Source organism: Athalia rosae, chromosome 1 (genome assembly GCF_917208135.1).
Source record: "Athalia rosae chromosome 1, iyAthRosa1.1, whole genome shotgun sequence".
NCBI classification, from domain to species: Eukaryota; Metazoa; Arthropoda; class Insecta; order Hymenoptera; family Athaliidae; genus Athalia; species Athalia rosae.
In genome coordinates this window covers 5,768,507-5,788,121 of record NC_064026.1, presented here as the reverse complement: position 1 = coordinate 5,788,121, position 19,615 = coordinate 5,768,507, and the positions used below count along the sequence as shown (strand labels likewise).

At 37.6% G+C, this 19,615-nt stretch overlaps 6 protein-coding genes across 11 annotated transcripts in view; 3 read left to right on the top strand and 3 right to left on the bottom strand.

The window, feature by feature from the left end:
• The window catches only part of LOC105688284 (multiple coagulation factor deficiency protein 2 homolog), a 61,055-nt gene extending 55,929 nt beyond the window's left edge, over positions 1-5,126 (bottom strand). The window contains exon 1 of the mRNA XM_048655092.1: positions 4,999-5,126. The gene's annotated coding sequence lies outside the window, so the exon portion shown is untranslated. The remainder of the gene's footprint in view (positions 1-4,998) is intronic.
• LOC105689055 (PI-PLC X domain-containing protein 1-like) lies at positions 64-3,771 on the top strand. Its single transcript, XM_020853878.2, has 6 exons — positions 64-1,770; positions 1,868-2,122; positions 2,188-2,396; positions 2,469-2,673; positions 2,749-3,019; positions 3,099-3,771. Exons 1-6 carry the CDS (start codon positions 1,665-1,667, stop codon positions 3,367-3,369), a joined length of 1,317 nt encoding a protein of 438 aa, XP_020709537.2. The 5' UTR covers positions 64-1,664; the 3' UTR covers positions 3,370-3,771.
• Positions 3,910-6,612, top strand: LOC105689066 (CLIP domain-containing serine protease 14D). 2 transcript variants are annotated; one of them, XM_012405824.4, is made up of 7 exons: positions 4,257-4,649; positions 4,743-4,951; positions 5,054-5,162; positions 5,352-5,533; positions 5,594-5,692; positions 5,846-6,018; positions 6,378-6,612. In XM_012405824.4, exons 1-7 carry the CDS (start codon positions 4,456-4,458, stop codon positions 6,480-6,482), a joined length of 1,071 nt encoding a protein of 356 aa, XP_012261247.2. In that variant the 5' UTR covers positions 4,257-4,455; the 3' UTR covers positions 6,483-6,612. The 2 variants fall into 2 exon arrangements, with proteins under 2 accessions (XP_048510992.1, XP_012261247.2); XM_048655035.1 differs by lacking the exons at positions 4,257-4,649; positions 4,743-4,951 and adding an exon at positions 3,910-4,242.
• Positions 6,613-6,797: 185 nt separating this feature from the next.
• LOC105687918 (tetratricopeptide repeat protein 27) lies at positions 6,798-10,164 on the bottom strand. The gene is made up of 9 exons (XM_012403895.3): positions 10,022-10,164; positions 9,866-9,946; positions 8,925-9,783; positions 8,659-8,725; positions 8,198-8,530; positions 7,958-8,131; positions 7,693-7,845; positions 7,476-7,637; positions 6,798-7,367 (listed from the first exon to the last, which is right to left on the bottom strand). Exons 2-9 carry the CDS (start codon positions 9,936-9,938, stop codon positions 6,807-6,809), a joined length of 2,382 nt encoding a protein of 793 aa, XP_012259318.2. The 5' UTR covers positions 9,939-9,946; positions 10,022-10,164; the 3' UTR covers positions 6,798-6,806.
• Positions 10,165-10,321: 157 nt separating this feature from the next.
• On the top strand, positions 10,322-15,425 carry LOC105688634 (ras GTPase-activating protein 1). 2 transcript variants are annotated; one of them, XM_012405114.3, is made up of 15 exons: positions 10,322-10,527; positions 10,944-11,125; positions 11,208-11,389; positions 11,649-12,046; positions 12,138-12,283; positions 12,370-12,703; positions 12,803-13,146; positions 13,246-13,437; positions 13,523-13,672; positions 13,830-13,878; positions 13,989-14,207; positions 14,281-14,513; positions 14,602-14,743; positions 14,817-14,960; positions 15,044-15,425. In XM_012405114.3, exons 1-15 carry the CDS (start codon positions 10,480-10,482, stop codon positions 15,119-15,121), a joined length of 2,841 nt encoding a protein of 946 aa, XP_012260537.1. In that variant the 5' UTR covers positions 10,322-10,479; the 3' UTR covers positions 15,122-15,425. The 2 variants fall into 2 exon arrangements, with proteins under 2 accessions (XP_012260537.1, XP_012260527.1); XM_012405104.3 differs by having other exon boundaries at positions 10,929-11,125.
• On the bottom strand, positions 15,420-19,174 carry LOC105688643 (ras-like protein 1). 4 transcript variants are annotated; one of them, XM_048655151.1, is made up of 5 exons: positions 18,900-19,174; positions 18,122-18,314; positions 17,784-17,927; positions 17,437-17,640; positions 15,420-17,332 (listed from the first exon to the last, which is right to left on the bottom strand). In XM_048655151.1, exons 2-5 carry the CDS (start codon positions 18,248-18,250, stop codon positions 17,228-17,230), a joined length of 582 nt encoding a protein of 193 aa, XP_048511108.1. In that variant the 5' UTR covers positions 18,251-18,314; positions 18,900-19,174; the 3' UTR covers positions 15,420-17,227. The 4 variants fall into 4 exon arrangements, with proteins under 4 accessions (XP_048511108.1, XP_048511114.1, XP_020709544.1 ...); XM_048655157.1 differs by having other exon boundaries at positions 18,904-19,173; XM_020853885.2 differs by having other exon boundaries at positions 18,122-18,334; positions 18,900-19,170.
• Positions 19,175-19,615: the final 441 nt, after the last annotated feature.

Sequence of the window (19,615 nt, the reverse complement as noted above, 5' to 3'; positions counted from 1 at the left end):
CTATTTCGCTCCCCCTATATTTCTCCTCTCCCACTCCGTTCTCATCCATGAACCACAGCGGTTCACTCGCGCAGACTTCCGTGCGGTTTAAATTACGAAATTTATGTATGGTGTAGGTTTGTATCTGCAGTCGAGTCTAGTGACCGTACCTATAGTATATTATAAACTGCTCTTCGGCGGAGTGCTGCTGGAATTTAGCGAGTAGGGACTAGATGAAGAAAAAAAATTAAACGCTGCTAGTTTTGTAAAATAAATACATAAACTCTCGCGTGCACTTACGCGCTGCACAGATACGACGTCGGTGTCATTGGCACGTTCATCTGCACGTGCCCCGTTCAACTTTTCGTAATAATATCGGCCCAATTAATCGAGGCGACTTATGTATACCTTGTACATAATTCTTGAGGGCCGCTTCCGCCCTTACGCGGTCAGGCAGACGACGCGACGTGGACCGCGGATGCTGGTTCGTCAATCAACGCGATTTCTATCTGGATTTAAGTGAGAGCGAGGCATTTTTATTTTTCGTTTTTTCTCCGTATCCGTGCAACGTTCGTGCGTCCCGTGTCCTAACGAGCTTTCCTACAGTCTGGGAGGTCAAGTTGGTTCGTTCGAATCGCTTTTCGGCTGCGCAAGGTCAACGCGAGACGAAGAAATCCATAGGTCACCGTTAGTCGGAGTGAACATACGTTATAAAATAACCGTTCCCTGTACACGGTTGACTCGCAAACGCACGTGTCGGAGAAAAGAAAAACAAATAGAAACCATCAAATCGTATCGGCGTGTGAAGTGAATTTTTATCGAGTGGAACAAACGAGAATCCAAATGAAAAATAAATTTGATATCCGATGATGTTGTAAACATTTTTACATCCGATCCATCTGCGATGTGTGATATCGTTGATTTGAGGTGCATGAACGGAAGTTATGTTTAGCGATGTTATGCAGCTAACCCGGCAAATGTAGACCGGAAATGGAATTAAACTGGTCTGAAACGCGGGTGCTCTCTCTTCGGCTGATTCGATCCGATGAAAAATCTATTGCCCGATCGGTTATGCAGATAATATAGCTACAACCAAGTGAATATTTTTTCTGTATTCAGATTATTGGCAAGAAAAAATAAACCGTAACTTCAAAAATCGTACGAACAGCCTGCGTCTCACCGATAGAGAAGTTTCTGAATGTTTGACGAATTGGTCGAATAATAATTATTATGTTTCAATACTGACGCGGATTGTTAGGCAACGTATGACGCGTCTGCCGTACAATAATATACTTACACACGTAGTTTGAATAACTGCCGCTTTGTTTATCCGATTGGAAATCGTTCATAATAAGATCATTGACGTTCCTTTGGCAAAATTGAGATCACCGATAAATCTGGTAATACCTGTTATTTGTCGTACAACCACCTGTGCAATCCGTCGAACGTTGGATTAAATTCGTTCGACAAAATCTTAGATCATCGGATACGATCAACGAATATTGATTCGATACCGATCATTTTCAACCGTTGGTTTATTGGAAAATATAACTTGTGCGGGGAAAAAAAATGCGCTAGTATTTAGTGCCGTATCAGCGTTTGACGAGAGACGGGATTTTGATAAGAGAATCCGCTGAATAAACGTGCCGTAAGTCGAATAGTTTAATATAGACCAGATCGACAGGATGCGGAGTACAGTGACCAGAATTTTGGCGTTTACTGCCGTTTTAGTCAACGCTGTAGTTTCACTGCCAACTAAAAAAGAAACTGCAGCGATTACCGATGCCCAAGGTGAGCGGAGCTTGACGCCGTTTTCAAATACGTACATTCATAGTTTTTTTTTTTTTTTGTCGCGAAGAAATTCAACGCAAATATTCTTGTGCTACAGAGTTCGAGGCAGCACATATCGGGCTGATTATTTCCCCGATACTCACGGCGGATGTTATCCGTGAAATTGAAGTTTACTGGAGCCACGAGTGCTTTCGATTAGGAGATTCGATCGCTATCTACACCGAAGATCCTTCCGAAGATGCTGAACCGATTTTCACATTCAAACCGATCGGTGCGAACGGAATTCAGAAGACTGGAATCGAGGCTAATTTCGTTCCGGTCTCCAGTCTGACTTTCGAAAGACAATGTCTAGGTGAGATTTCGCCTTCTCATTAATTACACGAGCCGGTTCAAACGATTCCTTGTTCGAAATATCAGGATATCACGTTGCTTGGTTGCGGGATGAGAAAATCATGAAGACCAACTGTTTGGAGACCCGACCAAACTGGATGGCCGATAGACGAGAAGAGTTGGCTTCGAAGCGATTTCGCGACATATTTCTACCAGGTTCTCACAACTCGGGTTCTTATGTCATAACCGAAGATCCCACGGCGGAAACTCTGGTCGCCAAATATGTCATTTGCCAGGTACGAGTGTTGTACGGTTGTTGTACGGTATAAAAAATCATTGTAGAATCGAACTGACGCAATTAATTGCAGGACGAGTCCGTTTTGGCTCAACTCATTTACGGAGTTCGATATCTCGACATCAGGGTTGGATATTACGGCGGAACGGACTCGTCGTGGTGGATAAATCACGGAGTTATAAAGGTCGTCGAATTGCAGGATGTAATCGACGACGTGAAAACGTTTTTGAATAACACGAACGAAATCGTAATATTTGACGTCCAAGAATTCCCTGTAGGTCGGTAAAACCCCCCTAAAAATCACACCCTTGAATATCCTCGAATTTCCCGAACTTGATTTATAATTGAAACAGGTTTCGGGACCGACTTAACCGTCCACAGACGGCTGGTCGCCTACCTCGAGGAGCAATTCGCTGATTATTTGTTGCCAAAAAGCTACGGATGGTCAACTACACTAGAATCAATTTGGGCTTCCGGAAGACGACTGATAATCGGTTACGACGAGAGCAACGTCGTACCTCTTTACGACACGATTTGGCCGTGCGTTACTCATCAGTGGGGTAACGTCAGGACGATGTCTGATCTCTATTTTTACCTCGTCAGCATCGAGACTAACGCCCGAAGGTATAATATTTTCATCTCCAGCGTCAAATAATGGCTCGTTCGACTTTAAAATTAATAATAAAAAAAATGCCCCTTTCAGCGCATCGACGATTAGGCCTAGATCAGCGATGGCACAATTGACTCCTAACACGTGGGATATCCTTTTAGATCGATTTGGTGGTCTGCGGCAAATGGCCGAAGACATTAATATAAATGTTACAACGTGGTACAACACCGAGTTCCCAGATACTGCTAATATCGTAGCTGTCGATTATTTCAAAAGCACCGGGATCGTTGAGACTGCCATTGAATGGAACGACAAACGCTTTTCCAACTCCTCATCTACCGCGTATACTTGCTCTAAAAAATAGATGAGAGAAATTTCCAATTCTTTCTATTTCCTCACCAATATCAGTGATCTTAAACCGAGCACGTAGCTTGTAATAAGAGCGTTCGTGAGTCGCAATTACGATCGATTATACATCAGTCCAGATAAAAAGTCGACCTTCAAAACTGAGTTAGATTCCGCGTCGCAAACGGTACACGTCAGAGAACGTGCCTGAATTTTCTCAATAGCAATGGATATATAATACGTAATTATTCATGCATTTACGAGTATAGATTTGTGCATGATAATTACGCGACTCGAAGTTAAATACCTCCACCTTTTGCCTGTGAGTTTATAATAGTTCTATTTCTATTCAACGTTCGGAAACTGTACATACGTAAGAGACAGGGAATAAATTTTATCGAGAACTTTGTACCTTATAATATTCAACTCTGATTCACATATTTTTTATCACCCCTTGACCCGTGGCGCGGTTTTGAAATTCGCCAATTGACGTTCGAAACGTCGATATTACATCGCGCAAAGAATGCAAAATTGATGAGGAACATGTACGGAGATTTATGTAAAGATATGTAAATACACGCAATTTAATACGAGTGTAACCGTATATTACAGCATCGGATTGTAATATGTATGTCATAATATGATTACCGCATATAATAACAGCCGGACAAAGACATCGTCAAATTTTCGGTGTCACTTGAAACGCAAATAGCACCGAGATATCGGTTTGATGTATAAATATAGATTATAAATCGCGTGGTCACCCATTGCAAAATTTTTTATAGTTTTTTTTCACCTATTAATGCCAGATATTTGTTTTTGAGGATGACATTGCCGTTTCCGCCGGAAACGAAAATAACACCGCAGTCTATACCGTAATAGATGTACCAAGGTGAGCATATATGTATGTAATGTACGAAAAGCGAAATTATCTGGAAATCATCCTTGCCGAACGCGATTCGTTTTAAAAGCTTATAAACACGCGAATGATATGTCATCATTACGCGATTTACCGTCGATGAAAACGCATCAAATTGTTCCTCAGTGCTAAATTCATTCTTCGCACAAACCGTCAAACGAGGATAATATTATTACCCTGGTGAAAATGGATCAAAAATTATTTTCAACATTTTTCTTTGTGATGTTATTTGGGGTGGACTCAATTTTGACGCAGAAATCACGAGGCGAATTAGATTTTGAAAATCCTTTGTTTTGTGCCGAAGATAAAAAATGCACACCGATCGATCTATGTCCTGAAGTTTTATCGCTAATGAACCGCAAAGCCCTACCGGTTCACAGGTAATTAGAGAAAATAATTGTGCACATTCATAGAAGTCGGCTTTTTCAACTATATCCTATTCATACTTATATGTGCAACTATTATATTCACAGATTCCGCAACCTAGTTTGTGGGTACGTCGGATCTCAGCCAAAAGTATGTTGCGATTTATTAACGCCAATTTTGTCAACTTCTTTAGGATCAAGGGATACAAATTCTGTGACCGATCGTAATTCGAATTCGGGTTGTGGAAAAAGTTTAATTCGTAGCAATTTGGAGACCCTTGGAACGTTTCCCTTCGTGGCGAGAATTGGTTTTATACGTAAAAAAATAGTTCAAAAGCTTTATAAACAATTTAGAAAAACTTACCCTTATGATCCTGAATTCTAGATGATGTTTATTGCTAATCCTCATCAAATTACAGACGTAGGCAATGGACAGACCAAATACCCTTGCAGTGGCGCCATCTTGAACGATAGAACGATTATCACGACGGGTACTTGCGCCCTTGCTACATCCAAAAATTACAAAATGTATGTTGGTAAATTATTTTCCTTTTTTTTTGTAACAGATAACATTTTCCGAACGACAGAAAAATATTTTCTTCAGTTTTGCGAAACAGAACGGTTTTACGATCTCTGATATTTAATTGACTATAATCTCGGCTGAATATTGTCGCATAAGTTGTAAACACGTTGCAAAATATTTTTACTAATTGTCAGACAAACTGTGTTGTTGGGCGAGTTTGACGACGCTAATAATCCAGACTGTAATTCGCTTTTCTGCGGACTGCCAACCCGAGAGTACAACATCTCCTACGTCGTAAAGCATCCCGATTTCCGGTCAGAGTCCTTCGATAATAACGTGGCTTTAATTCGATTACAAACAGCAATTGATTTCACCGGTAGGTTCCGAATTTCAGATATTTTAACAAAAATTTACCCAATTGTCGTTATATCCGCAGTGACCGTGCAGTCGATTTGTATTTTACAAAGCGAAAACTACAATCTAATTGGAAGATCGCCGACACTAGTCGGCTGGGGCAAGACTTCGAATCAACTAGGTAAAAAAATTAAAATCATAGCAATGAATAGAACGGGAAAATAATGCATAGTATATAGAAACGAAATCCTTTACAACATGAATTGAAACGTGTTTTCGCAAGCTGTGTGGAACAAAAATTCAACATTTAACAATGACTTTTGAATGCATATAGAAAAATCATCGAAACAACAATGGTTACAAACGAAAGTGTTGCCGAAACAGGATTGCTCAATTTTCATCGGTCGCGGTTATTCCGTAGAAATGTGCGCCGGAAGTATGAAAGAGCCGTGTTCCGGTTTCAGCGGAAGTCCCCTGGTAATTAAATACGGGGATACTTACACTCTGGTAAATACAAGATACTAATATTTTACTTGGCTTAAAGCATTCGGTAGAAATCAAAATGCGAAAAATACGATTCAATTAGCGTAATTCACACATTTATAATGTAAGTAAGAGAAAAAATAAGAGCGCCGTACTGTCGAACAAAAAAGACCTAAAAAAACAGCGCTTTTATTTCCTTGATAGTTTCGGTTTCACACTTGGAAGACACGTGGCAGGGGATCAAATATAGACACCCTATTTATGATTGTTTTCATAACATTTTTGTAACTCAACCCCCAACGGTTAACGTTACAAGTATGCGTACATGCATCGACATACCTGTATGCATGTTTCCAGATCAGACGTAATCGGTATTATTTCAGGTCGGCATCCTGTCATACGGATCGGATTGCAGCCTCAACTCAAATTCACCGTCTGCATATGTCAGCGTCGCGAAACACGCCGAATGGATTCTAGCAAATTCCTAGACGTTAGGACCTCTTCCTAAAATTCCTATGTTGGATAATTCGTCAAATGGCACATGTGTTGTAACATTGGTGTTTTATGACCAATATTTTCTTCTCAATGAAGTTTATTAAAAAAAAATTTTTTAACGCACTCATGTTTGTTGTGTATTTCGGCCGTCTTTTTTTGCCCACTGTCGTGTACTTTTTCCGTCGAATCTAAAACAGAGGCAACACCACGGATATCAATAGCAAAAATTACTTTTTACCGCGAGGTGCGATGTGAACCGTAGCTCATTGGAGAGCGGGATTTTCAGAGGGATTATATATGTTAACACATTGATTTCATTATTCATTTATTTTTTGAAATTCTTCAAGAATCTTGTTCAAATAAGTTTCGACTTTGGCCAAACCTTCATTGATTTCTTCATTATCACCGAAATCCTGTTCCTTGACCTTCTTGACAACACCTACCAATGATAACTTTGCGCTTCCCAGCATCGCCTTTTGCTGTAACTGCGAACCAGCTTTGGCACATTTCAAATATGATTCTGCCAAATCTGAGCATAATTCAAGCACATTTGTCGTTGCTTCCACTTCCTTGAACCACTTTGGATTTGCAACTGCTGTACGATGTGCTCTCTGCAAATATTGAGCTGCTTTTTGATGATCGATTTCTGTATTTTTGGTGGCAGTTAGCTCTGCATACATCTGCCAAATTGAGGAATTGTTGGGTACAGCTGCGGTCAGGTGTCCGAAGAGTTCCAATGCTTTCTGGAGTAATCTGCTTGTAGGATTTCCATCAGCATCTTTTATGTCATCGATTATTGCCGTGGTCAAAATTTTCAAAATTTGGACATCATTATGCTGAGCTTTTAGCTCTAAAATACGGTGGTAGCATCGAATTACCTGCAAAGAATGTACCTCTATTACAGACCTTAATATAACTAAAGTGATAATATTCAAGGTTTGTGCAAAGTTTTCTTAATTTTTCCAATAAGCCACGATTGATTTTACCTCAGAAAAATGACCCAAGTCTATGCTGACTACCATTAAATTATCCCAGACTTCCCATTTGTCATAGTTACACTTCACTGCGTCCTGAAGAGAACGCCAAGCCCGCGGTTTATCCCCGAGCTTTATATAAGCTTTTGCTAGGTTGTTCCATGCTTCAAAATTCTAGAAACACAACTCAATATGAGAGAAAGGCTGTACATCTTTCAGGCATACTAACCGTTTGCTCGAGTGCACAGTAATGCCTGTACGCCGTGGCAGCTAATTTCCAATCTTCGATTTGTAACGCAGCAAAACCAAGTCTGATCCATACATTTTCTTGGATATTATTCAACTCGACAGACAACTTCAAATGCGGTACTGCTTCTGCATACTGCAACGAATAAATACGGCTATCAAAATTTTTACCGATCAAGGTTGATTATTTGATATCCTAGACGGCGCTAACGAGAATTATGTTAAGCATATTTTTTTTTTTTTCTTACGTTTTGTTTAGCAAAATAGTACAAGCCCCAATGGCGTTGAGCTCTACTGCTTCTTTCATTAGATATTTTCCACGCAGTTTCATAACACCGTGTGTCCTGAGTCGCATCACCCAAAAGACACCAAAGCTTAACGGTAGGTTTCTTGTCTATTTCTTGTTGAATTATTTCCGCGGCCTAAAAAAACATAGTCGGATGAAATTATAATAAACAGGTAAAGGCTTAAAAATGGGATGAGCATACCTTGTGTCGTAGTTCTAAAATTGTGTAGCAAACAATGACACTCTCCCAAAGTTGTAGCTGCAAAAACAAGTCCAAAGCACTCTTGACCATGCCCAGATTGATCATTAGGTCTGCTAATATTTGCTTAACTTGCCATATAGGTTTCATACCACTGGCAAAAAATATATCCATACGGTGTGAGACTAACGGCTTTGAAGAATTCACTTGCTCAATCAGATATTCTGTCTGAGACATAGATCGTTCAACGGTACGTTTGTGATTTGATTCCAGCATACATCGCTGACACAAAGAAGACATCCTCAATGGCCAGTTTCTTGAATTCTCTATAACATTCTAATGTGATATTCATCTCAATCAATGTGATTGTTCAGCGAGACAAAAAAACGTATATATTTCATCAGACTCTGAGTTTTGAGATAAAAAATTTAATCTTGATTAAAAAAAATAGCATTTATCCTTACATTCAGGTAAGGCACAATTTCTTCATCCGCCAGTTTATCCTTCGGTTGCGACTTCTGAATCTGGAAGCTATAATAAATGATTGAATTTTCTAGGTCAATGAACAAGATTGACCGTGAATCAATTTTGACAAATATTTAACACCTGAACATTCACGTCGTGCCGATGCTGAACACAAGAATTTAACTGATCTTGGTCATGAAATTTTCCATAGAAAAGTAATCAACTGTTGACGTTGAGGTGAATATTAAATATTTACTACACATACTATTTTGCCATAACAACTGCTTCTTCCAAGGCTCCCAATTCAATTATTTCCTCTTCTTGTGAATACTGGATACGTTCCAACCGCAAGTCATCATTCAATTCTAAAGCTGCGGGCAAATCTTCGCATTTTCTGAATGGAAAATTGTCTTTGTCAGCAGATACTTTCAGCAGTAATTGGGCTTTCTCGTCTTGTTGATACTTGGTACGCTTACCAAGCATACCAACAAGTTGCATGTTCAATTTTGCAGAACGTTGTGCAATTTCCACATGCTTCTCGAGGTTCTGTACTCTTCCATGATATAAATAAAACTGCACTGCTTCGACATGGAACAATGTCTGAAGATAATCATCTTCCAAAATATCGGAAACAGAAATTCTCTCAATTAAATTCTCTGTATCATTGAACAAAGTTGCCGAAGCTTCATCCAAGACAATCTGATGAATCAAATTAGCCCTGAATAACCACCAGACTGTAGTTCTGAACTTGTTTTGTAATGTCTTATCAGAGAACAATAATTTTGAAAAATACAAGAGCTCAGGCTTCTTCATATTATCATTGCACTGGTCTTCAAGGCTCAATAATTTCAGCGCTTCCTCTCGTTTGCCCAACAGCCACTCAATGTCTGGGGTATTTTCTGGTCCGGTGAAGTTAGTTTGAACATAGAGTAACAAGGACGCAATTCCAACGGATAATATTTCAAAGTTAGAAGCAGGTTGTTGCTCTATAGCCCTGGTTAAAGATACCGCAAGATCTTCATCATTGACAAATTTCTTCAAGTATGCTGTACAGAATTGATTAGTTAAGATCTCTCCATAATGCCCCAAGTGGAATTCTTCGATGCTTGGTAATGCTTGAGGTGCTGTATCAGAAAAATTTTCAAGATGAAAAAATAAGATTACCAAATCATTCAAAATTTCACCGCATTCAAGAAATAACCTTACCTTCATCGTCAAGGAAATTCGAGATAAGTTTTTTCTCTGAATCTCTTATTTCTTTTGCATCAAATTTCTCCATGTCAGCATCTAACGTTGAATTAACGTCAAATATTTTTCTGTTGTATACTGCACAGAAAATTAAGCTGCACGATGAGTACTCACTAAGACCCAGTGTTTGTTGCGGACTTTGTTGCGTGAGATTTCGAAATTGCAAAGCACCGAGCAACTAGAGATCTCTGGTGCAACCGCGAAGCAACAATCACGATCGAAGACGGATTGAACAATGGAATAAACCACGGTTGAATAAACGCGATAACGTCGGTAACTCCACTTCACCACCTCCAAGGTCGAACAGAGTTATTGGAAATCAACACCCAAGGGGACGAGTGCAGCAATGCTCTAAAGTTTGGTACACACTCTAGTCTCTGGATATTTGGTGGTCCATGGGCGCCGTATGATAACAAAATGGCTACCGAGAAACGTCAATACATTTTATATATATAAAATTATCAGTGTCCTGAATAATTGCGGCAAAATTTGTGGTCACAATTACACATAGTTTATTATACTTACTTTAATCATACATCGAAGTTTGTTGAAAGTGCATATGTGAATTTGAAATGGCTGAATTCGTGCGGGGTGGCCCAAGCGTGTCCAACAGTGCTAAGGTAATGAACGAGACATGCCACTTTTGTTTGAACTTGAAACAAAATTTGCCGATATGCTCTCTGTAACAATGACAGTTCTGTTCGAAAATCAACATATTAACATTTCTCACATTGAAATTAAATCGAAGTAACGTTTGACGCGTGTTAAGTAACTTCAATGCCATCTACGAATTTTTAAAACTAATTTCAAGAAATAAAATAGCAGTATTAATGTATCGTCTCTCTTTAACGCTCATTTGACAGTTATAATTACTAGTGATAGGCCACTCAATTCTTATAACAATCCATTCAGCAAACTTCATTATGACATCCCGATTTTCGTTGTCACAATCTAATGAATATGTCATTGTTTATGAAATATTTTACTGGAAGTAACCACTGAATCTTAATTTTGAAATTAGTCAGGAATTTTTCAGATTGAGCACAATAGTAAGGGTGGATCACCTAGTACAGGAAGTGAGGATGGCGGTCCAATCGAAACACTCAATGTGGAAAATGACTTTGATCCATTCCTTGAGAATATTCCTGATGATCCCCAAGATACAGAAGAACCCGACAGTGCAAATACAACACTGTTAACTGCTCCTCCAGAGAACCAGTAAGCCTGGAATCCCAAAAATTACAAATTTTTTGCATATCTCTTAAGATATTATTTTTCAAATAATTATCTTTTCACTTAGATGGTATCATGGTCGGCTGGATAGATTCACTGCAGAAGAGAGATTGTGGGATGCAACCAAGATGGGAAGCTATTTAGTTCGCGAAAGCGACAGAAAACCTGGTAGTTATGTTTTATCATACTTAGGACGTACTGGGATCAACCATTTTCGAATCACAGCTGTCTGCGGTGACTACTACATAGGTAAGTTCAGCTGTATATGACAAAAACAATTTACCGTATCCATATGACGTTGGGTGTATCCTCTATTGTTTATTTCTTAGTTCTTTCCTTCTACGATTCTTAGGTGTTTAAAAAAAAGACTTCCCTAACAATGCTTTTGACTCAGAGACTAAATTATTTATACTTTGTTTTGTATTGTATTTTCAATAAATCGACATATGTGTATTATTGCGATAATATAATTTCTAATTCATTGAATTTTGATTATCGATTATTTCAGGAGGTCGTCAGTTTAACAGCCTGTCAGACTTAGTAGCTTACTATACGCATTGTTCAGACTTGTTGAAAAGAGAGCGTTTGATACATCCGGCACCTCCGCCTGAGCCCGTTAATGACAAAAAAAGAATAGTTGCTATACTGCCATACACAAAAATGCCAGACACAGACGAACTGAGTTTCCAGAAAGGTGATATATTCTTCGTACACAACGATATGGGCGATGGATGGTTATGGGTTACAGCCCATAGAACTGGCGAACAAGGACTGATTTTCAGAGAACTGGTTGAAGATTTAGATGACTCTATCGATCCAAATACTGTATTTTCATGGTTTCATCCGAATGTTACTAAAAGTGAAGCTGTTGATATGCTAGTGAAAGCTGGACCAGGCAGTTTTCTAGTTAGTACTTCCACATTCACATTTGTTCAGAATCGCACTTGTGTTAGGTTTCAGTGACAATATTGAGTAAAAAATGAATTGCATCGCACAGGTCAGACCCTCAGATAATAGCCCTGGAGATTATTCTCTATTTTTCCATATAAATAACCAAATTCAGAGGTTCAGGATCGAAAAGAAAGGAGTGAGATATCTAATGGGTGGAAGAACCTTTGAATGTCTTGATGCTGTAATAAATAGGCGAGTATTTTTTTTTTCACCAAGGAGCAACATGGATCTAATGAGATTGAATTTATCTCATTCATTATTTACTTAATACATTTCAGGTATCGGAAAGAACAAATTGTCGAAGGCCACACCCTAGTACAAGCTATGGTTACCGAACCAGATGGTAGCGTAAGAGTGAATAAAGAGGTACAACATGCAGAGAAAATTTATGCCACTTTGAGAGAATGTCGGGAACAATCTGGTGTGAAAAAGAACAAAGGAATCAAAATGCAAGGCTACTTGGAGAAGAAATCAGAAAAAAATAAGAAATGGAAGGCTCTTTATTTCGTATTGCTGGTTGATGCCTCGGACACTCATCTCTATTTGTACGATAATCCAAAAAGAACTAAACCGAAAGGCCTCATTGATTTGAGCTGTGCTTATCTCTACCAGGTAATTATTTGTTTTTAGTTTCGATAATATTTCAAAAAACCTAATTATCAGGCAAACAAGTGGTGAAGAAATCTTCACACAATTTTTAAATATTTACAGGTTCACGAAAGTGTATTCGACCGACCACATTGCTTCCAATTGGTGGAGAGAGCTTTACCCTGTTTAGCCACTATCACATATTTAGCTGCGCAAAATTCTGAAAATTCCCTTGATTGGGTGAATGCATTGAAACCTTTATGCGTTTCTCAATTGACGAGAGCGCCTAAAGTAGCTCGATTACGAGAACTACGTTCCTTACATTTACACATTCTTGATGCTCACAGGCTTCCGTACAAACTAGTACCAAATCCATTTATCATAGTAGCGCTCAACAACGTGAAAGTCGCACGTACAAAAGTTAAAACTGGAGCCAGTCCGTTATGGGATGAAGAGTTTATACTAGAGTAAGTGTATTGATTTTTATACGTACATCTAGTCTTCTTATTTCGGAAGAATCTTTGAGGTTTCAATGGAACTGAATACTCGACAAAAATATTTTACAGAGATGTGCCACCTGATGTTGTATCTTTTTCACTAACGTTGTACAATAAAGGAAAGAGAAGCAAGGACACCGAAGTGGCAGAATTGACAGTTGAATTAGGGAGTTTGGCAAATGGAGAAGAAATGGACGAATGGTATACTTTATCGGGAGTTACCCCGATCGGAGAATGGGGTGCTCTGCGCTTACGCTTAAGGTACCTTTTTTGACTCCATGGTATTCGAGGTAAAACTGATCCACGAAAATTGAATTTGATTGACAAATATGAATTCATTCTACAGATACAGACACGATTTAGCAATGCCGCCAGAGGAATATAGTCCCTTGCAACAACTACTGCTCGACCCAGAGTTACATGTTGTCAGAGCTTTGGCCGATGTCTGTCATCCGGATAGAGTACCTTTGGCCAATAGCCTTCTTAGAATATTCAGGTGGTGTAGAAATACTCATCGACTTTAATCTGTTGACAAAATTGCCTCGCAAGTCATAAGATTTCTAGACTCTCGCGAATCAATCTCGATCTGAATCGCAACACATCTGAAGCTAAAACCTAGTGATAAATCTAATTCACGAATTAATTCCTTTCAGACATGAACGTAAAGAAGCAGATCTTCTTCGATCGCTAAATCAAGCAGAGGTGAGTTTGACATTCGATTGATGATGGATCTTTGAATAATGAATGAATTTCTGCGACTCTATCGAACCATTGAATGTATTTACCAACAAATCAATTCTACCTGTTTATAGGTTGACAAAGAAGATGAAACTCCAACGTTATTCAGAGCAGCAAGCCTCACGACAACTTTAATGGATCTCTACATGAAATCAGTTTGCACCTCATTTTTGAAAGCCGCTTTACGGGATACTATTGTGAAATTAATTGAAAGTAAACAAAGCTGCGAATTGAATCCCACAAAAATGGATTCACCAGAAGATGCATGCAGCAATGCAGAGTTTTTGTTACAAGTGAGCTAGTGTACCTCAGACGTTATATCAGGCCAAATCGATATCATGTTATAAAATGTAATTTTATGATTAGATTTTAGATGAAGTTACACTGAGTATTTTCACAAGCCCCGATGACTGCCCAAAGACATTAAGATACATATGCGGGTGTTTACAACGAGCTGTTGTCTCAAAATGGCCTCATGAAAGATTAGTGAGAACTAGAGTCGTCAGTGGTTTTATATTCCTACGTCTTTTGTGCCCAGCAATTCTGAATCCCAGATCATTCAACCTGATAGCAGAGCCACCACCACCTGCAGCTGCTCGGTAAGAAAAATGTCAAGTTATTAAAAATATCGAATTCAAGGATATAAATCAAGTTACTAAACCTCAGGGTTTTAAAAATTTTTTCCAGGTCTTTGGTGATGGTTGCAAAGTGTTTACAAAACTTGGCCAATCTTGTTGAATTCGGTGGTAAGGAACCCTACATGGAAGTCGTGAATCCTTTTATTCTGAAAAATAAAGAGAGGATGGTCGTATTCCTTGATCAATTATCGGTAAGACTGAATATTAATGAGCTACATTTTTTACCTTAGACATGAGCCATAAAATGTGCATTTTTGTATTTAGAATGTGATTGAGAAACCAGATTCCGAAGGTGCTGACCTAAGGGGCAAGAGTACATGTGCGTCTGATACTGCCAGAGACCTTGCAACATTGCATCACATCTGCGTCTCACATCTGAAGGTGTTGCAAGTCTTAGCTAAAACACAGGTAATCGATCACTCTGTCTGTTCTAACATTTTTAACATTTTGAATGTTTCGCTTTGCTGATTATTTAATTTTTATGGTTTCAGCCAACGATAAAACAGTTGGTAACGGTGACCGATATGTTGAGCAAACATAAGCAAAAGTATATGGAAATGATACGGTAGTGTTGAAATCCTCGATGCCAAACACAACAAATTAAATAATTAATAAACAACTAATGACGATAAGTAATCTACGATAGTATTTAATAATTAGCCGTAAGTAATTAAAAGTAACAGACTGACGTGCCATACATTATTATACACAAGCCTACATTTAATATTTCATATATTTAGAATATAGTTTATACATATAGTGATAAGAATGCGATAACAGTATAAAAAAAAAAAAAAAAAAAAAATCATGTAGGCGTACAACAATTTTATATCCAATTAGGTGCTCCAAAATAAAAGCATACATCAATAAGTTTTCAAGTGTACTTTATTTATATCCCATGCTATTCAAAATCTAACAATGTGCCCATTGCATTCGCACAAAATTTATTCTGATTTTGCGCTAGCTGAACGGTTGATGGAAATAATTAGTCCAAGGTTTTCAACGGAAACTTTTCAATCGTACAGACCAGAGATGCCCGAACATCTATCAGATATTGTAATCTCATACGTAGTTACTGATTATCAACCAGTTCAACCAGCTCTGATTGATATGACTCAAAATCACCGAGGATCAATGATCATTTTCTATTGAGTAGAGAAGAGCGGAGAAGGTATTTTTCCTTAACAAAGCGTTACATTGATACAATGCTTTCATTCAGTCTTGCAGTATTCCAACAACAAAGAAACTTATATTCATTTAACATTTCCATGCACCTTCGATTACGGCAATTCTCAGGCATTCGGTTATAAAAATCATAACTACTCTTCACAAATATAATTATTTACAGACGGCACTTTGTTATGAATGTTTAACGGGGATGATATATCAATAAAAAAATTTATTTTTGTCGATACAATACAAATCCTAAACATTTCATTCTTTGTCAAACTTTCAGAAAAATTTTTGGACATCAATTGTCTTGTGTCAATATGCTCGTTGCATATCTTTAAAGAAAAAGAATGAAACAACTGATGAAAACGGAAACAGATACAAGAGAGTGTAACATCTCTTGTGATTACCCATTTATAACAGGTAATTAGCTGCTTTAGATGATATTGAAAATGACGATTGAACAGTAGTTTAAGAATTACTAGATATTCTTAATTCTAGGATTAAGAAAACTGAGGAAAGGACTGCTGCCTCTTCCTATTATCTTTTCTTTTCACATATTTCACCAAAGTCCCATAGCGATATCGGAAAAATTTCTAAATTGCATAAGCAACTTCATGATATTGCAACAATTTTTTGTAATACATTTTCAGGACCGTAGAAACTGAGTTTTCATTTCATTTATTTATTTTTTTTATTATTGATTGAAATTGAGCACCCCTTAACGTGTTTCAATAAAGTGGCAGTAAATGTCTTATTGAAACAAAATAATTTGACAACATCAGACAGTTCTTTTGATTACGCTTTTGTAAACAACGAATAATCACACAGTCTGTGCTTAGGTGAACCCAATATGTCCTTGCATTGGTCAAAAAGTCTTCAGTCATTAATTACAGTACAAAGAAAAAATGAAAAAAAAACAAAGAAAAAAAAACAAATTACAATATTCAGAACCATTAAGTTGTAACGATTTTTCACTGCGTACATCACTATTCAATAATCACTCTCAGAAGAATTAATTAAAAAATGTACCACATATGAATAGCATCCCATAAATGAGTTATACTAATGATTGATTTTAAGATTGCTATAGTGCGTAAAATATTACTGTTAAAATTGTGTGATTTTTTATGCGTATGAATTATAACTCGAAATTGTACGATTACATTATTTAACAAGTTTCGAAGATAAATTTCTTACAATTAGCTTACCGTTGGCCCAAAAGCCAAAATAAGGTTTGGATTATGGATAGCTAATCCACTAAAATGTCAATATTATTTGTAAGATAAAATTTGATACTACGAGTAAAAATGTATCATTTATGTAATATTGTACAATCATGCATTAATTGTGTTTTAAAAAATTTTTATAATGGCGGCGTTACTTTGCGTTTCCAGGTGAGCTGCGAAAACGTGCGGCACAGACAACCCAAAGTTTTTTTTTTTTCTTTACATTCTACTCGCGTTTGTATATTATATAAATGTAACAGAAAGTAGTTAATCAACTTATAGAAGGCAGCAACGATGCCTTCGACGTCCAGAACTTCTTGCTCTCATGCGCTTCCGTTTCTCCTTACCTCTTTGTTCTTTATCTCTACGGATTTCTCTCACCTGAAATGTGGAACCACATATTTCGATGTAAAGGGAACCTCAGATTGATTATCATCATGTTATTTCAACACTTTTCACCTATGTAATAATTATTTGCCACTTACCAGGGTATAGAAAGCATCGTCTACTCCCATTCTAGTTTTGGCAGAAGTTTCAACGAATGGTACACCATATTGGCGAGCTACTTCTCTTGCCTGTGTCATATTTACAGCCCATGACTGGAGGTCACATTTGTTTCCGACTAACACCATTGGCACCTCTTCGGCGTCTTTTACCCGCTTTATTTGTTCTCTATAAGTTCCAATATCCTGTAGGATACAAAAAAAAAACATAAACTCAAACTATTACTATTGGAACGGTGAATAAATACAAGAAATTCGAACATCAAATTTTTCCTACTTTTTGTGATGTAAAAAGAACACCTGTTTTGGTAAACAATCAACATACTCACTTCAAAACTTTTGGCAGAGTTTACGGCAAAGACTAGCAGAAATCCTTCACCAGTTCTCATATATTGGTCCCTCATCGCACTGTACTCTTCCTGACCAGCAGTGTCTAAGATGTCCAATAAACAAGTTTCACCATCTATAACAACCTGTGAAAATGAAATTTAAATGATGTAAAAAAATGACAGCAACAAATTGAATACTGATCGATTGTTCTGCTTTTCAATGAACATGCTCAATTTCTTGTACAAAATTATTGTCTGTAACCTAGGCAAATCGAGCCCAGAAGAATTGATTGTAAAATATTAAACACCTGCATAGTAATTTATAATCTGTTTATTACCTGTTTTCTGTAGGAGTCTTCTATCGTTGGATCATACTCATCCACAAAATGGTTTTGAATAAGTTGTATAGTAAGAGCGGATTTGCCAACACCTCCAGCCCCTACGACGACCAGCTTATATTCCGTCATTTCGTTTCTGTTTTTGAATTTCAATTTGAACCGAAATTCCGGATCTGACGGATCCTCTGTTCTACTATAGTTGAAATAATATACCTGTTCAATAACAATGATACCTCTGAGAAATTGGCATGGAATTATGGAGTACGTAGCTACGCGAATTGTTTATTGTTTGAATTGGTGTATTCTATAATTCTAAGTGTTGAACGTACCAATCATTTCTTTTGATTGTAACAATAGAAAGCTAGAATTCAACAAAGGACTTCTATTTCGGAGTTTCGAAGGCATGTACATTCAATGGTCAGTAACAATTATACGCTCATTGATCGGACAATAGAATCTGCATTATACTCAAGGATATTTCGAGAGGGAAAAATAAAAGTTGACGTATTTTTCTCTCAGAAAGAATCCATATCTCACAAGACTTAAATATAACATTAAAGGCTATTCGTACAAATTAATTGTATAAGATGGTATTGAATTACTATTATGACGAAGATAACAGATGGCTATTTATATCGATAAAACTGATTACATCAGTTTCTGATTTTCTAATCTGTCAACGATCTATAAGACAAATAAAAGATGATTTGTGGGAACCAAAGAAAAAGGAACACAAAATTAGTTGAGAGTAAAATTGAAAATAAAGATAATATTATACCTACTAAAGCTAACAGGGCATCTCACGGAGGAGTTGATTTCGGAACTCTTTCGTCGGAACAATTGTTTAGTCACTTGGGCCTCAAAAATATAGATTAATTTAATAAATTTAATTGTTTTGATGAGTGTCGCCTGCCACAGCCCACTTTGCCACCGCCATTAGTGAGCACGAAGAACCCGCAGACTCCGAATCACTATATCGGTAAAATAGATAACAAGGTCCGATCAGTTATCTCATCGTCAATAAAGTAGAAACTGTACGACAAACCTAGAGGCAAACTATTACAAAGTCATTTACCTGGAATCCATCGGTCGACAAAGAAGTTCAATTAAATTTAAATATTGTGTTCAATATCCGGGTTTTATACTTTCATATTACGCAAATTAATTTAAGCAATATTACCACAGGTCTACGCCTCATCCATGGGCCAGGATACACAAGTGCAATGACCTCACCACGTGTTACTAGCTCGTACAGTCAAAATTCAATGCTCTCATTGTGGATTGTCAGTCAGAATATGTGTCCTAGAACATTACCAACGTCAATGTTCATTTGGATTCTGAGCAAATGAACGATCATGACTTTTCAGTAAAAGAGTGAATGATCAATTAGAATTTGATGTCGTACTCAGAGAACGCACGCGTGTAATGACCTAATTACCAGATCGATTGCTAGATTGTTAAAACCAACTACAGCATCAACTATCCTTGATGTCT

Excerpts from the sequence above, each read along its gene's own strand:
- LOC105689055 (XM_020853878.2), top strand. The coding sequence starts at position 1,665 with ATGCGGAGTACAGTGACCAGAATTTTGGCGTTTACTGCCGTTTTAGTC. Across the intron at positions 2,397-2,468 it reads CCAAATATGTCATTTGCCAG|GACGAGTCCGTTTTGGCTCA; the intron begins GTACGAGTGTTG and ends AATTAATTGCAG. Across the intron at positions 3,020-3,098 it reads ATCGAGACTAACGCCCGAAG|CGCATCGACGATTAGGCCTA; the intron begins GTATAATATTTT and ends TGCCCCTTTCAG.
- LOC105689066 (XM_012405824.4), top strand. The coding sequence starts at position 4,456 with ATGGATCAAAAATTATTTTCAACATTTTTCTTTGTGATGTTATTTGGG. Across the intron at positions 4,650-4,742 it reads AAAGCCCTACCGGTTCACAG|ATTCCGCAACCTAGTTTGTG; the intron begins GTAATTAGAGAA and ends TTATATTCACAG. Across the intron at positions 5,534-5,593 it reads AACAGCAATTGATTTCACCG|TGACCGTGCAGTCGATTTGT; the intron begins GTAGGTTCCGAA and ends TTATATCCGCAG.
- LOC105687918 (XM_012403895.3), bottom strand. The coding sequence starts at position 9,938 with ATGGAGAAATTTGATGCAAAAGAAATAAGAGATTCAGAGAAAAAACTT. Across the intron at positions 8,531-8,658 it reads AAATTGTGCCTTACCTGAAT|AATGTTATAGAGAATTCAAG; the intron begins GTAAGGATAAAT and ends ATATCACATTAG. Across the intron at positions 7,368-7,475 it reads ACTTGGGTCATTTTTCTGAG|GTAATTCGATGCTACCACCG; the intron begins GTAAAATCAATC and ends CATTCTTTGCAG.
- LOC105688634 (XM_012405104.3), top strand. The coding sequence starts at position 10,480 with ATGGCTGAATTCGTGCGGGGTGGCCCAAGCGTGTCCAACAGTGCTAAG. Across the intron at positions 12,704-12,802 it reads GCTGTGCTTATCTCTACCAG|GTTCACGAAAGTGTATTCGA; the intron begins GTAATTATTTGT and ends AAATATTTACAG. Across the intron at positions 14,744-14,816 it reads TATTCCTTGATCAATTATCG|AATGTGATTGAGAAACCAGA; the intron begins GTAAGACTGAAT and ends TTTTGTATTTAG.
- LOC105688643 (XM_048655151.1), bottom strand. The coding sequence starts at position 18,250 with ATGACGGAATATAAGCTGGTCGTCGTAGGGGCTGGAGGTGTTGGCAAA. Across the intron at positions 17,928-18,121 it reads AAGACTCCTACAGAAAACAG|GTTGTTATAGATGGTGAAAC; the intron begins GTAATAAACAGA and ends TCATTTTCACAG. Across the intron at positions 17,641-17,783 it reads ACTCTGCCAAAAGTTTTGAA|GATATTGGAACTTATAGAGA; the intron begins GTGAGTATGTTG and ends TGTATCCTACAG.